Source organism: Lithobates pipiens, unplaced genomic scaffold, assembly GCF_037356315.1.
Source record: "Lithobates pipiens isolate NorthernLeopardFrog02 unplaced genomic scaffold, aLitPip1_a1.2 Scaffold_16, whole genome shotgun sequence".
Taxonomy (NCBI): Eukaryota; Metazoa; Chordata; class Amphibia; order Anura; family Ranidae; genus Lithobates; species Lithobates pipiens.
The window spans coordinates 177,623,872-177,640,462 of record NW_027507748.1 but is presented as its reverse complement, the minus strand read 5'-3'; the positions used below and the strand labels follow the sequence as shown (position 1 = coordinate 177,640,462).

The following is a 16,591-nucleotide window of genomic DNA, read 5'->3' as shown; positions in this document are numbered from 1 at the left end:
GCTATGTATGGGGGTTTAAAAGAGCAAGAAGGGAATGAAAGTACTCACTGTCCTCACAGATATAGAACCTTAAAGCCGGCCCAAAATCTGTGATTGTATCTCCTGTAAAGCACTGAAAGATCAGCTGCCAGCACCCTGGGTAGAAGACCCAATACTCCAGTGGGGTCTGAGCTCCACATCTGAGCTTCTCTCTGCCCCTCAAGACATCTGGAGGTCCTCCATGGCTCCTCAGTCCTCAGGTTCCACAGGCTAGGCCCCAATTCCAGGCCTTTGTCCAGCCACATGGTCACCCTCTCAGGCAGCAGCCCTAAGAATTTTTAGCACAATACACACCTCTCCTAGGCAGGTGGATCAGAGGAGAAAAGACTGACTTACCTAAATATTTCTACCATCTCCCAGCATGCCCTAGTGGCGAGGAAACTCCTACTGGTTTGACAGGAAGGGATAAATATTCATTACTTTGGTTAATGCAGCTCTCTTGCTTTTACCAGAGGCAACAGTACCATCTACTGGCAACAAACGGACACATACAGCAACCAGGGCCCAGGAGAAACCCAAAGAACCTGAACTATCAATCCAGCTAAACTGACTGCAGCTTATCACCACTACATTTAGATAGACCCATCTCCTTAGGGCAAGGTAGCTACACAAACAGCAAAAGTAGCCTGGCAGGAAGTTCAAATTTGGATATATAAGGCTTTGCTGATTGCTATGTCTCTATGAGAAGTCCATTTCAGTTAGTTACTTAATTTTACTACTACTACTACTACCAATAATAATAATAATACAATATCTATAACACTATAATTGGGAAGGGTTATACCTCCTCTCAGGTTTTTATTCTGCCTATGTCTCCATCTGAAATAGTTTCCTTTACCTTCTTTTTCAGAGACACAGCAGGAAGTGAGTGGTATTATAGAGAGAGGAAAATCTCACCTTTAGCAGCTGTGAGGGTATGCCCACTGGTAGATTTTTCCACACCTGTGACAACTTTAACATTTTCCATTTCCCCTCACTTTCTTTATTAATGTTAAGGCCACCAGTAGGGAGGTTAAGTCTCACAACAAAGACACAGACAGCAATAAAACTCAATAGTGGTTCTAAACGTTCTCCATTATATCTAAAACAAAAAGGAACATGTTTTGGCAAGAGTTTGATCCTAATTTTACATTAATGCTGGTTTCACACTGGTGGACTCCGTAATGCGCATTCCGCCTGCTCAGCAGGGGATCTCTCCACTGATCCCGCTGAGAAGGTGGTTGACAGATCCTTGTCCACTCCTCTATTCAGAGAGGACAAGGACAGAGCCCCCCTGTTCTCTATGAGGCTGTCAGATGGAAAGGGACCACCTTTCCATCTGACTTTCATCTGATCCGACATGCCGGACGGGTCCCCCATCTTACTGTTTTTGACATTCGCTGCTCTATAGAGAGCTATTGAGGGTCCGATTAGGTCTGCCTGAAAAACTGACAGATGGACCTGATCCGGCAGCCTGAGTGAAACCAGCATTAGGTGACTGCAATAGTAGTAAGACTGCACGGCTGGGGTCATAAATGGAGAATGTACTCAATAGAGAGGAACAGTAGAGCCCTTATTGTCTCAGCAGGATGAACAACACCTTAAGGGGAAAAACTGTCACGCCTCTGAAAATAGAATAAAAAAGAGCTGGCGGAGCTCACAAATTATGAATACAGGACAGTATGTTCTTCCCCCCGGTACTGGCAGGTTGGTCATTACTTCTCTTAGGAGCACATCAAGCCTGTGGAAACCCAAAAGATAGAAGCCTTATTTTGTATTTACATGGTTATTGTATTACATCATTGCTGAAAAATATTGTTTTTTGTGTTTTAGGAAAATGGCACCTTGGAGTGAACTGTAAAACCCTTAATGATTACTGTCACCATCCTCTAAACAATGGATTTAACTATTTTTATGGGGTTCCCCTTACCCTCATTAATGAATGTGAGCCTGGAGGCCTGCTGGAAATTGATGCACCATTTAAGGCCCAACTGATTTTTATCACTCAACTTTTTGGATTTGCTGTGCTTACAATGGCCATTGTTAAATATACTAACCTGCTGGCAATCAGTGGGAAAGTGGTGTTTTGCTGCGCATTGTTTGGCATTTTGTTTTTTTTAGCTTGGTACATTAAATATGGTTTCCTACAGTACTGGAGTTGCATACTTATGAAAAACTATGAAATTATAGAGCAACCAATGAATGTACAGAGAGCATCTGCTGACTTAATAAGAGAGGCACAGCAGTTCATTGAAAGGTATGTGAAATATATTCCTCAATATATAGTGTTTGTTGGCCTAACATTTGGCCTAAAGTACTTTTGCAAACAGTGGTATGTGAAATTTCAGTTTTATTATATGTACATACTCTGTATTTTAGTGTGGTTTCTGTGCAGCATGTTTGTTAAGATGTCGTTTTAGATTGATGGGATATGTCTATTTTGTGAAATGTGTTTTAATTGGACAAACAAGCATTGCACAAATTATTGTGGCTTTGAATGCTAAACCTCAAAAACCTTCCACGCCTGTGTTTCGTCACATTAGGTGACCTGTCAGATTTTGTAACGGAAGTGAAGTTCCGTTGCCGCCATCATGCTGCACCCCGCACTCATCCACAGTAAGAATACAGTGAGAAGGCGGTATCTTATTACACCCACCGGAGTCATGCATTTCAAACTTATTTTTAACAGTAAACTGAGCTTAAATAGTGAAATACAATATTTAAAAATATGTCTGACTGTTTAGATGTTGACTTTTAAAAGCAGCGGCGAGCCTACTGATCGCACAGATTTGCTAATATGACAGAACACCGGTGCTTTAAAAAATCAACATCAAAACAGTCAGACAGATTTAAAAATATTGAATTTCACTATATAAGTTGAATTTACTGGTAAAAATAAGTGTGAAATACATGACTCCAGTGGGTGTAACAAGATGTCCGCTTGCCACCTTCTCACTGTAGCCTTACTGGGGATGAGCGTGGGGTGTAGCAAGATGGCGGCGACGGAAAAGTCATGTCCGTTACAAAACCTGACGGGTCACCTAATCTGACGAAACATCTAGTTTGAAACATTGAGCATTTGAGACTATTATTATAGTGAACCTTTGCTTTACCTATGCAGGATAAAACAGCAGGTTTAATTTAAATGCATGATGAGGGAGCGAATGGAAGGTAAGCAATATCTACTGCTGGGGGTTTAGTTAAAGTGAGCCTGTTGCTCTTGCATATATATATATATATATATATATTTTTTTTTTTTTTGTAAAAAAAGTTAGGGCTAGAACCTGTATCATCAAGTCACTGCTGTCTCCACTGGGCGGAAAGAAAAGAGATGAGAGTTCTAGAATTCCTCATCGATGCACAAAGATAATACATTTTTTACCAAGAACAGCATTTTACAAACAAATGACAGTCAACAACACCATAAAATGTATCATGCAAAAAAATTATTTAAGGAGATATATGTTGATAATACTTTAAAATGATGCTATCACCACAGGGGCAGGGTCACTTCTACACACAAAGCAGCTTGAAATAGAAGAAGCAACATACAGTATATAATTTTCTGACTTGTTGAGAAGCTGCATGCTTCCTTATGCTGGGGTCACTTTAAGTAGTACTAAAGGGGTTGTAAAGGCTCGTTTTTTATTTTCTAAATGGGTTCCTTTAAGCTAGTGCATTGTTGTTTTTTTTTCTTTGTCTGAATTTCTCACTTCCTGTTCCTCCTCAGTAAGCTGCTCGGTAAGCTGTTCTGGCTGACTAAACACCGCTCGGATGATGGTGTGAAGTTTACTGAGGAGAAACAGGAAGTGAGAAATTCAGACAAAGAAAAAAAACATTTAGAAGGGAAATCGAAGGAAAAGGTAAGTGAACCAACAATGCACTAGCTTAAAGGAACCTATTTAGAAAATAAAAAAACAAAGCTTTACAACCCCTTTAAGCATGATTGTGCTCATGCCAAAATCTGAAAGTTCTGTGTTGAATTATTATAATTATGAATGTTTTCTTATGAAAGATTTATACCACAAGAAAGATCTTCCTACAAACAGCAAGTTGGTGTCTATGGTGGAGGCAGATGTAATGGTTCTGGTACTAGCTTGTGTTGGGAGAAATAATAGTGACTAGTTTGGAAAATCCAACCTAGCCTAATGCAAGCTTGGCCAGGAAGCATCAGCCACAGTCATGGATGGGCCTACAAACATCTTCCCTGTTTGACTATAGCTGGATTATGTTGTAAATGTTCTCCAATGTGGCAGACGTTTAGGAGTATACAGTGAGGTTACATAGTTAGTAAGGTTGAATAAAGACACCAGTCCATCCAGTTCAACCTGAGTGAGGTGTCTACAATTGTCCCTATCCCTGTACATTGCACACTCACATCGGTCCCTACCCTCAGGGAGCCCACGATCCAAGGTCCCCATTCATAAACTAGGGTCAATTTTGGACAGAAGCCAATTAACTTACCTGCATGTCTTTGGATTGTGGGAGGAAACCAGAATACCCAGAGGAAACCCACGCAGGCACAGGGAGAACATGCAAACTCCAGGGAGGTGGTGTCGTGGCTGGGATACGAACCAGCAGCCCTTGTTACTGCCAGGCGAGAGTGCTAACCACTACACCACTGTGCCACCCTCAAGACAAGTATTCAGGTTGTCAGGTTGGTTTACTACAGCAAAAAAAAATATTCACTTTGCAAGTGCAGTGGCACTCCTTTTTCCCAGAGCTTAATGAATGTGCTGAAGCTCTACTAATTTGTATCATCCACTTATGTGCAAGCAAAAATGCTGTTTTTATTATTTTTCTTCCACCTGATTGAGTATTCTTTACAAAGCGAAGCTTCCCAACATTCACTAAGTTCTGGGGAAAATTAGTGCAACTGCATTTGCAAAGTACACAGTCTATTTGCCTTTAGTAAATCAACCCAGACAGTTCAGGATAGAGTGGGAAATTTGAATTTAAAAAAATGCCTTAGCTATGATCTGTTTCCCTTGCAAATGTACTTAGTGGTAGAACACAAACACATTCAATGTCCAACCTAAGTATGTAACTGTTGCTCGAGGACTGCTAGCGGAGTCCTATTATAGATTTTAAGGTCTCAAAATTGCTAAATAATTTCTTTATAAAGTGCTCTCTTAATTCACCAACACCTAGAAGCACCACATAAAAAATGTGAGTACCTCAGACCGAAATAATAATGTAAAAATATTTTTTTGTAGACATAAAGATGGCCCTTTTCTGCTTGTCGTTGCATTTCTCCATGTTCACACGCCTTTGGTTACAACAAAATCATTTATTGGGAAAAGCAAACATGGAATTTATGGAGATAATGTCGAGGAAATGGACTTTATGGTTGGTAAGTAATAAGGGCCGGTTCACACAGCAGGCGAGGCGAGGCGACTCCGACTTGCCTCGCCGCGACCTGCCACGGCCTCAGCGGCGACTTGCAAATGACTTCTGTATAGAAGTCAATGCAAGTCGCCCCGAGGTCGCCCAAAAGTAGTACAGGAACCTTTTTTCTGAGTCGGAGCGACTCGAGTTGCTCCTCTCAGAACGGTTCCATTGTACAGAACGGGGGCGACTTGCGAGAGCGAGGCGAGGCGAGTCGTGTCGCCTCGCATCGCCCGCTGTGTGAACGCATGCAATGTTATCCTGTGTCCATGTACACAGTCTAGTTTTTTCCCGTTTTTATGCAGTTGCGTTTAACCTCGTTTTTCCAGAAGCAAAAAAATGGGTTCAGACACTTTGCTTTTCCACGTTTCAGACCCAAAACATGGCTAAACATGGTACCCACATTTAGCGGCGTTTGCGTTTATAAGCATTTTTAAAGGAACCCAATTTTTTTGACCAGAAAATTCAGAAATATGATGGTAAACTATAAAAAATACAAAAAAAAAATTGGTTTAAAATGTCGTAATTACTTTAGATTCATAGAGCATATACACTCACTGATGCAATGCCAAACTCTAGTTTTTTAGTTAGCTTAGACAATGAGGAATGCCTCCCCTTCATCCTATTTCTAATCTAATCAGCGACTCCACCTAGTCTGACCAAAGCATAGCAATGTCTTTTTTTCACAAAGAAAAACCTGCATACCAATGTCTAGTGAGCCCCAACCCCCCACCATGTTTGTGAAATATCCAACGGACATTCGCTGTGCCATCAACGGATGGGTCCATTATCGACAAGCTCTGACTCTGAACCTCTCACGCAATTTGCAACAACGTTGCTGCCTCATCAAGAGCAACATCAGGAGCATTTCCTGACATATATTCAATATGGGATCCATTTCCAAAAAAAAAACACAGAAAGAGAGGCAAATGCAAGTGTACAACTGCGCTCTCTGCTGCTGCTACTCACTCTGATCAAAATGGCAGAAATAGTTAATAATACATGCTTTCTGAGCTTGGGGAGGGTCTGTTATCTTTACAAACGCTTATAGATGCAAACACGGCTAAACGCGGTATGAAAACTTGGCAACACTTGCGTTTTTAAACGCAGGTTTTTGCTTTTTAAAACATGCGTTCAGCAGAGTTTGTATCAGCGTCTCGTGTGCATGGGGCCTAACAGTGTAAAGTTACTGTCCCCTTAAAATAACTCAACACACTGCCATTAATGTCTAAACCGCTAGCAACAAAAGTGAGTACACCCCTAAGTGAAAATTTCCAAATTAGGCCCACAGTGTCAATATTTTGTGTGGCCACCATTATTTTCCAGCACTGGGCATGGAGTTCACTAGAGCTTCACAGGTTGCCACTGAAGTCCTCTTCCACTCCTCCATGATGACATCACTGAGTTGGTGGATGTCTTCTGCTCCTCCACTTTCCATTTGAGGATGCCCCACAGATGCACAATTGGGTTTAGATCTGGAGATCTGCTTGGCCAGTGTATCACCTTTACCCTCAGCTTCAATAGGAAGGCAGTAGTCGTCTTGGAGGTGTGTTTGGGGTCGTTATGTTGGAATACTGCCCTGCGGCCCAGTATCCGAAGGGAGGGGATCATGCTCTGCTTCAGTATGTCACAGTACATTTTGGCATTCATGGTTCCCTCAATGAACTGTAGCCCCCCCAGTGCTGGCAGCACTCATGCAGCCCCAGACCATGACACTCCCGCCACCATGCTTGACTGTAGGCAAGACACACTTGTCCTTGTACTCCTCACCTGGTCGTCGCCACACACGCTTGACACCATCTGAACCAAATAAGTTTATCTTGGTCTCATCAGACCACAGGACATGGTTCCAGTAATCCATGTCTTTAGTCTGCTTGTCTTCAGCAAACTGTTTGCTGGCTTTCTTGTGCATCATTTTTAGAAGAGGCTTCCTTCTGGGATGACAGCCATGCAGACCAATTTGATGCAGTGTGCGGCATATGGTCTGAGCACTGACAGGCTGACCCACCATGGATATGATGCTGAGGACATGCTCTCAACTCCTTTGGACGACCATAGTGAGGCTTGTTCTAAGTGGAACCTGTCCTGTTAAACCACTGTATGGTCTTGACCACTGTGCTGCAGCTCAGTTTTTTTTATTTAGAGCAATTTTTTTTTTCAGATCCTCAGAAGGTTCTTTGCCATGAGGTGCCATGCTGAACTTCCAGTAACCAGTATGAGAGAGTGAGAGCGATAACACCAAATTTAACACACCAGCTCCCCATTCACACCTGAGACCTTGTAACATTAACCAGTCACATGACACTGGGGAGCAAAAATGGCTAATTGGGCCCAATTTGGACATGTTCACTTAGGGGTGTACTCACTTTTGTTGCCAGCAGTTTAGACATTAATGGCTGTGTGTTGAGTTATTTTGAGGTGGCAGCAAATTGGCACTGTTATACAAGCTGCACACTTACTACTTTGTAGCAAAGTGTAATTTTTCAGTTTTGTCACATGAGAAGATATAATAAAATAGTTACAAAAATGTGAGGGGTGTACTCACTTTTGTGAGATAATAAATATATGTGTGTATATATATATATATATATATATATATATATATATATATATATATATATATATATATATATGTATATATATATATATATATATATATATATATATATATGTGTGTATATATATATATATATATATATATATATATATATATATATATATATATATATATATATATATGTGTGTGTGTGTGTTCTACTAAATAAACAGTAGCCCAGCATGAGTCATACCAGCATATCAACTGCATAAATATTGGATAGCTGACCTGGTGTCACGTCCTTTGTAACAGACCTCTCTTACAGCCCTGGCTCAGGGGCCACTGGAGTTGTGACAGGGGCCGCAAGAGCGCAGGGAGGTAGGAGTGCCTGAGAAATTCTTTGTTGACGGTAGAGATGTGCAGCTGATGGGTCGACAGACTAGGCTGGGTCGTGAGCAGCAGGTGGCAGCAGAAGTAGCCATATATATATATATATATATATATATACACACACAGTATATATACTGCACTGTATATTATTTATTATACTTGGGAAATTTAGAAGATGATGACATTGACTATGTTACAAAAAAATAAAAAATGTACCCCAACCTCCCTCCTTGACCTAAGTCTGAAGAAGACTGCTACACTTGGTCGGAGAACAGAGGTCTTTTTCCAACAGTAGGTCACACATCTGCACACTCATAACTGTGGTAGTGTAAGCAGGGAAATATTGTATTTAGCTAAAAAAAAGTTAACCTAATTAACAGCAATCTATATCCATTATTCAGTAATGAACTTGTTGATTGGTAATATGGTATTTCTAATACCATGATTGGTACACTCTAGTTTAATATTTATAATTTATTTCATGGATCTTATATATGATATTTATTTCAGGTTCAGTTCTCAATGCTATTGATAATGCTGGACTGAAAAGCAATACCTTGATCTATTTTGCATCAGATCATGGAGGACATCTGGAGGTCAAAGATGGTGACATTCAAACTGGAGGATGGAATGGAATATACAGAGGTGTGTATATATTTATATTTAATGGCTTTATATATCTTTATGAAGTAATATTAAAGGATTGTGACTATTTTGATACAAGCATATTCTTCTTCATGTACCAATTCACAAGTTTTAAATTTGCCACTAACTGAATTATGGCACTGCACTGTAATTTAGAATATACAGCAAATACTAGAATGCAAATCCACTTAAGCCTGTTGAAGCTGGGAATTTCCTACCCAATATCCATTTATTTTTCGTTCATATAGAACAATTATACACAAATTTTCAGTGCTCCTCCCTACTAGAAGTCCTCGGATATGTAAGGTCTGCAGCTGCCTCAAACCAGTCTGATCTTTGCATGTTTTTTTGCATTGAAAGTGTACTATGGGAAGAAAACACTGGAGGTGTTTGCTAACCAGTGTCTTCCCAATCTGATGTGTATATATATATATTGTGCTATGGATTGGAGTAGAGACCACACTGCATATAGCTGTAATGATAGTGACAATGACGTGTGGCTTTACCATATATCTGCACATGTATGCAAATGAAGACTTTTAATTATTTTGAAATGTCCAAAATATGCTCTTTTTGCTGACTAAAAGGATAAGCACTGGCTGGGGAATTTCTGTATTTTTAATTAATTGTTCCTCCTATTGTGCACATTCACAATTATACTGGTTGAGTACTTACCATTTTGTTCTTAATCATCTATTAAATTACAAAAGTGAAGAAGTATGATATGCTTTTATTTTTTGATATAGCATTGCTTTAGGCTCCATTCACACATGAATGACGCTGCCGCGTCACTTTCTATCGAATTTATTTTTGCACATTTTCAGAGTGTGTTTTTAGAGCAACACCATTCTCTCCAGTCCAAAAATGTGTCAAAGAAATGCATGTACCAAATTTGGCACTGAGGCAAGTGCATTTTTTCAGCTAGCTTTTTTTTGTGGTAAACGCGTGACTGCTACTCATGGCACACCAAGCACGTTGTGCATTTAACATGTCTTTTGCACGTTTACCGAGATGCAGGCAGAAACACTTGTTTCTACCCACGTTTCTGCTTTTCCCAGGTATGAATGAGGCCTTAAAGACAAAACAAAAGCACCCATACCCACATACAAGGCTAGAGATGTGCAAAACACATCTTAGATCAGGGCATTAGGTATATCATCAAAGTGGAGTGGGACATAAAATCATTACCTACATAAACATCTATAACCTATATCATAACCTACATAGACATAGTACCTAAAGTTTGTTCACATGCAGTCAGGGGCGGACTGACCATTTGGCCACTCGGGCACTGCCCAAGGGCCCCGGGCCACTAGGGGGCCTCATCAGGGTTGCCAGCCTGAGTAAAACCAGGGACAGTATGTAAAAATCTGTGTTTTTTTTTTTTTTAATCTGCCTCTGAAATGTCCCTTACCGACATCCTTTTGGTCTAAAAATCCTGAGATTATAGCTGCCCCACCTCTCCAGTACCTTCTCAGCCAATAGAAACATGTCTGTGTATACTCTGTGTACATGTTTGTGTATACTGTGTAATTGTATACTGTGTGGTCCCATAATCTCTGATTGCCTGTGGGCCCCATAATCTCCTATTGCCCGGGGGCCCCATGAGTTGTTAGTCCACCCCTGCGTAGAGTTTAACGCTTTATTAGCTTTGGATAGATTAGGATGGATGATTAAATAAGTCAAGTTTTCATTGCTGTCTCTGTTGCTTCTAGGTAGATTCACTTTCTTTATTTGTCCTATATCCTTGTTACTGAGACAGAAAGTGATCTGTAATTTATATAGACCTGTCATCAGAACAAGGGTGAGGGTAAATCCCCCAATGATGACACCTGTCCCAGTGGCAACTATTTTAAAAGGGAAATTCTCCTTAATTTGTAGCGATTTCCTCTCACTTCTTGTTGCATTTCCTGATCAGGAAGTAAAGGTAAATTTCCCTAAAGAAAAACAGCAAAAATAATCACAACATCTCCTTAAATCCTCTGCTAATCATTCCTAACTGCTGCAAGGATAACATTAACTGTAAAGAAAACATTAAAACCTTTTTAAAAACAACTAATACTTTTGCCATCATGACCTGTAGGTGATTCTGTAACTTAAAGGAAAAAATTGGGGGATTTTAAGTGTGTGTCTGTTTTTAGTTATTATTGCAATTTTACTTCACATAATTTTTTAATATGACTTTCACATTTTGGCTTGCTCTTTTATATTTTATTTAATTAAATATAATGATTAATATAATGATTTATAGATTAAAAAATATGATATCAGCCACACAGGGACCACCTTCTTTTAAAGAGTCAGCTCACTCATGGACTTGAATTGCAAAAAAGCAGTAAAGCAATTCCATAGTGAATTCCCTTTAAAGGGAATTTTGCACTTCTGTCCATCACAAGAAGTTCTTTTAAGGGCAATGTCTCAGTAAACAAATATATATTTGGCAATATATACAGCATGGCACTGTAGGTGAAAGCAGGTAATTAAAAAAATATGTGTTGGGCGGGTACCCCTCTATGTAACAGACTGACCGGGAATTTACAGTTTCCCTGGAATTTTTCTTAAACTACACTTAGCATAAAGAACCCCTTTCAACTGTCTCTGTATGCATGTATTAAAGTACTGAAAGGGGTCTTACAGCCGTAAAACAGTAAGAGTTATACCATTGGGCTACTCGTCTTAAAGTTAAACTTCTGTCAAATGGCTCAATACCAAGTTAAACCCATATATTAGCTGTTTTACCTATTAAAGGGTTTGTATTTCTATCCATCATGTCCTGAGATTTCCACAACCATGTTACAAAGCAGAGACAGGCAGGCATCCTGATTTTACTTCTACTTCAGGTAAGCAATACAGCCTGGTCTCCAGTTTGCCCCCATCCTGTCAGTGGGCAGTGAAGGAGTAACAAAACACTTATGAGACATCCCTCTTTTCCTTCTGATTGGAATGTTTGTAGTAAATAACTATAATGTGCACAATTTGTAGGTGGAAAAGCCATGGCTGGTTGGGAAGGTGGAATCCGTGTACCAGGGATCTTTAGGTGGCCCGGTGTCCTTCCTTCTGACACAGAGATTAATAAACCCACAAGCTTGATGGATGTTTTCCCAACAGTGGTCCATTTGGGTGGTGCAGAATTGCCTAGTGACAGGTATGTTTCATGCCCTAAAAAAAAAAATTACATCATATATATGTGTATAATTTCATTTGGTAATAATTGACCTTGAGTTGAAAAGATGTAAAGCCCACTGTTGTTCCCCCCGCATAGCAGGATTCTTCCTGGGCAGATTCCACCTTCATCTTCTTTAATACACACTATCCTCAAAAAACACCAACAAATGTTCTCTCACCTCAATGCTTTCACCTCACATGTTACTGCTCAGTCAGATCCCACTTGTGTCCCTTAGATGGGACTTTGATCTATCCTCCTTGTTGTGCTGAGTGCCAGTTCTGCTCAATTTAGTGCTTTGCTTTTCTTTTAACTCCGCTCACCATCATGTAAACAAAATACTTAAGATAGTGCTTTATCCTTTGTAGTATTTATTAATTTTCAAATGCAGATAAAATACACTCACATTGTGTGGGTGCTCAATCGCACCAAATATATCCAACCTTTCTATTCAAAGTAAAACTGTGCAATGCCGCTGTGCCAAAAAGCTGCACTTGCCCTACAGGGGCTTAGATGACATCAGGGCACTCGATTCTGTACAGCAAGTGCGTGTTCTCTGTGAATCCATGAAAAATTCATACCATATATATACATATGTGCTCATACAAATCAATTCTCCCCCAATCCCCAATATTCTCCCACCCTTAAGAGAGAAGACAATCGGGGGGGGGGGGGGGGCCTGCTCCCTTTTCTTAACCCACTACCTCTTCTTGGCATTACAGGCATTCTTCCTTTCCATCCTGCCCATTTTCTGACCCACTTTCATTACATAGATATACTGCATATACCAAAGCCTGTTTAAACTCAATCCAGTTACTCCAGATTTTATAAAATCTTGCATAAATATCCCTATGTACATATATAAACCCTTCCATTGAACTAAATCTATCCACTTCCATAAACCATTCTGTTAGTTTTTTTTTCCAATATTTCAGGATTAATGCCTTCACACGGTTTAACAAGAAAGAACAGCCTGGAGACGGACCACGGGGTAGGGGGAGGGCTGGCATGAGTAGAGTTAACTGTGGAAGTAGGGGATTGGGTAGGAAAGTTTTAGGGGGGCGGGGCTAGTGCGAGGAGGAGAGAGCGCACCCCGCCCCAGCGTCAGTCGGCGCAAGGAAAGATTCGGAACAGCATGGCATCCGCCCTGGGAGATCTCGTGCAGCAGTCGCGGGCCGCGGCGGCGGCCAACGGTGAGAGCTGGCTGCGAGATCGGGTGGAAGCAGTGTTGGGGGATGCCCAGGACAGTATTCGGCCAGCGGGGGAGAATTCGGCCCGGGCGAGGCGCTCCCGCCCGCCGGCTCATTTCTCCCCTGACTCCCCCAGGGCACCTGCGCATCGCCGGGCGGGGAACGCTGGCGCCGCCCCCCCATGAACCTACAGCAAAACTGCCGGCCGTAAGGGCTGTGGCGGCCGCGGGACGGTGGCGGGAGGGCGGGCACAGCATCGCACGGCCGCCGGCCGCACCGGCGGTGGGAATAAGGCGGACTGACATGCAGAGTGGGAAGACTTGGGCCTGGCCCCTGGTGCAGTCGTTGCGGGGGCGGGGCTCCTCCGAGGGAGACACACGGAGGCTGCTGCTGGCTCATATGCTTCCACTGGAGAGGACTGCAGGAATCAGGGGAGGCAGCGAGCGGGAACAGGTAGGGGGCGCACAGCACAGAATGACGTCTGGAACATCGATCACTGGGCGGAGACAGGGGCGGCCCAGGCGCAGCTCTCCGCCAGTCCGGGCGGGACCATCAGGACGGCTGCCGCGAGGAGAGGAGGCTCAGAGTCCAGAACGGTCCGAGGGTGAGCTGCCATCATCCGAAGCAGAGATGGCGAGAGGCGTTCCGTCATCGGTCGAGGGTCGATCGGCGGCTGGTGGGAGTTCTTCCAGGCGGCCCGGTAAGTCTGCTGTTAATTTGGGGTATTTGGGGGGGAGGGGTTTGGGGGGGCGGGGAGCGGGCCGCAGATGTTTCGCTGGGCGGGGGGTTCCTCCCCGCCTCCCCTCCCTCTGGCCCAGCGGGTACTTGACCGCGCCCCGGCGGATGGGGGGGATGAAGGGGTTTTGGGTGGGCCTGAGGGAGCTGCTGGAAAAATTTGCGCAGGGCGGTTCCGGGACAGTTTCGCCGGGGGCTGCGTGGATCGCTCCTGGGGACCGAGTGGGGGGGGCAGGTGGGGTTTCCAGACCAATCGGGGTCCGCGGGGGCGGGGGGAGACGCGGCGGGGCGCCTCCGCCAGCGGCGCCCGCTGAGGCCATGGTAATTGGGGCGGGCGATGCGGGGGTGGCTGCTGCGTCCGCTGTGCCATCAGGGCCCTCTGGGGAAAAAGCCGGGGCGTCGGGGGACACGAGCAAAAAACAGGATGTGATCAGACTGGCTGATGCGGCCCATTGCGAGGTGTGAGGGTGTTTTGAGGGGCCGCTGGGTGCGCATTTACAGCAGGAGGTTAGGGAGAAGATATGGAAAGGGGAATAGGTGGAGTTATTCTCACTGTTGCCTTTGGGGAAGTTTCAATTCAGATAGGGTCAAGCCGGAGGACAACGCGGAGGAGGAGGAGAGGCGCTACAGGCTTATCCCTCGGATGTTCCAGAACTGGTTGCATGCTTTTGCAATTCTCGCCAGCATGAGAGGGGAGAGGAACCCGGAGCATTGTTCGGCGCTGTTTCGCTACCTGGACGCGATGGGTGAGTCGCACAGAGGCTACGGGGGACTGGCGTGGCTACGCTATGACGAGCAATTTCGTCGAAGGAGGGCGATCAGACTTCGCTGGGATCATGAGGACATCAGTCGGTGGATGCGCTTGGTGTCGTCGGCAAGGATGCTGAATCCGTTTTTTCGGGAGTTGTAGACTCGAGTGCTCCGGCTGTGGGGGAGCCGTTTCTCGGTGTTTCAAGCAAGGAAAGGGTCGGGTTGGAGAGCCTGCGAACAAGAGGTTCGCCGCCGGTGAGACTGGAAAAGATGCAACCTTTTCTAGATTGATATCCGGATGGGGAGGTGGCTGTTGGGACAGGGGTTTGCAGAAGGGTTTCGGATCCCGGCGGTCCTAGGGGTGGTCCCGCCGGCGTCTAGAAATTTGCGGTCCACGTTGCTACGTCCGGAGGTGGTTTCAGTGAAACTGCGGAAGGAGGTGGCGTTGGGTCGGAGAGCAGGCCCGTTTTCGGGTGCGCCCCTTCCCGATCTGGTGGTTTCTCCGTTGGGGGTGGTACCCGAGAGAGGGCCGGGTATGCATCGGCTAATATATCACCTGTCGCACCCAAGAGGGGGATCGGTCAATGATGCCATTGACCCCCGGTTGAGCGCGGTGTCTTACACGTCGTTCGATATTGAGGCAGCGTTTCGGCTGCTTCCGGTGCACCAGGACAGTTTTCATCTTCTGGGTTGTTGTTGGCATGACGGGTACTATGTGGATAGGTGCCTGCCAATGGGATGCGCCATCTCGGGTGCGTTGTTTGAGCATTTCGGTTCCTTTGTGGAATGGGTGGTCAGAGACGTCACGGGAGTGAATTCCGTTATACAGTACCTGGATGATTTCTGGTGCGTGGGACCGGCTTCGTCGGCGGTGTGTGCGGTGCTGTTGACAACGCTGGAGTGTGTGGCGGAGAGTTTCGGTATCCCTTTGGCCCCGGATAGGACAGAAAGATTGACTACGGTGATTCGTTTCTTGGGTATTGTTTTGGATTCGGAGGCCATGGAGTGTCGTCTCCCGGCGGACAAGCTGGATGCGTGACAGACGGGGATACGCGGGTTGGTGGGCATGCGTAAGGTACAGCTCAAGACTCTTCAGTCTGTGCTGGGGAAGCTCAACTTTGCCTGCTGGATAATACCCATGGGGAGGGTTTTCAGAGGCGGCTGGCGGCTAGCACGGGGGGGTGGTTTCACCGCAGCACTTTGTGCGAGTGTCGAAGGATCTTCGGGAGGGTCTTCGGATTTGGCATGTGTTCTTGTAACGTTTCAACGGGAGAGCTTTGTGGATGTCGGGGCCGGTGGGCAACTTCGATCTGGAACTCTATACGGATGCGGCGGGGTTGACAGGGTTTGGGGCCTTTTTTCCGAGGACAATGGAGTGCGGGCCCATGGCCCGATTCCTGGAGCACGGGTGGTTTGCTGACAAACATGGTGCTCCTGGAGCTCTTTCCAGTAATGCTGGCGGTGACCCTCTGAGGGGACTCCTTCAGGCACCTGAAGGTACGTTTTTATGTTGACAATTTGGGAGTGGTGCAGGTACTGAACCGGATATCGGCAGCTTCTCCGCCGGTGGGGAGGATGCTGTGGCATTTGGTTCGGCGATGTCTGCAATTGAACATCTTCATCTACAGGTTTCGGGAGCTGGCACCAACGGCGGATGTTTCCGGGGTTCCGTGCCCGGAGGGACTGTGGTAGATTGCGTTGGAAGAGTCTCCGACTGGAGCAGTCGGTCGGTGAGTGCGGGTACTTGGGCGGCCTGTAAGAAGATTTGGGCGGAGT

At 44.5% G+C, this 16,591-nt stretch overlaps 1 protein-coding gene across 2 annotated transcripts in view; it reads left to right on the top strand.

The window, feature by feature from the left end:
* LOC143982247 (arylsulfatase D-like) overlaps window positions 1-16,591 on the top strand; it is a 90,790-nt gene that overhangs the window by 50,984 nt on the left and 23,215 nt on the right. For both annotated transcript variants that reach the window (XM_077480810.1, XM_077480811.1), the window contains 4 exons: window positions 1,852-2,275; window positions 5,235-5,371; window positions 8,843-8,977; window positions 11,960-12,122. In XM_077480810.1, coding sequence (XP_077336936.1) covers window positions 1,852-2,275; window positions 5,235-5,371; window positions 8,843-8,977; window positions 11,960-12,122 — 859 coding nt within the window. The remainder of the gene's footprint in view (window positions 1-1,851; window positions 2,276-5,234; window positions 5,372-8,842; window positions 8,978-11,959; window positions 12,123-16,591) is intronic.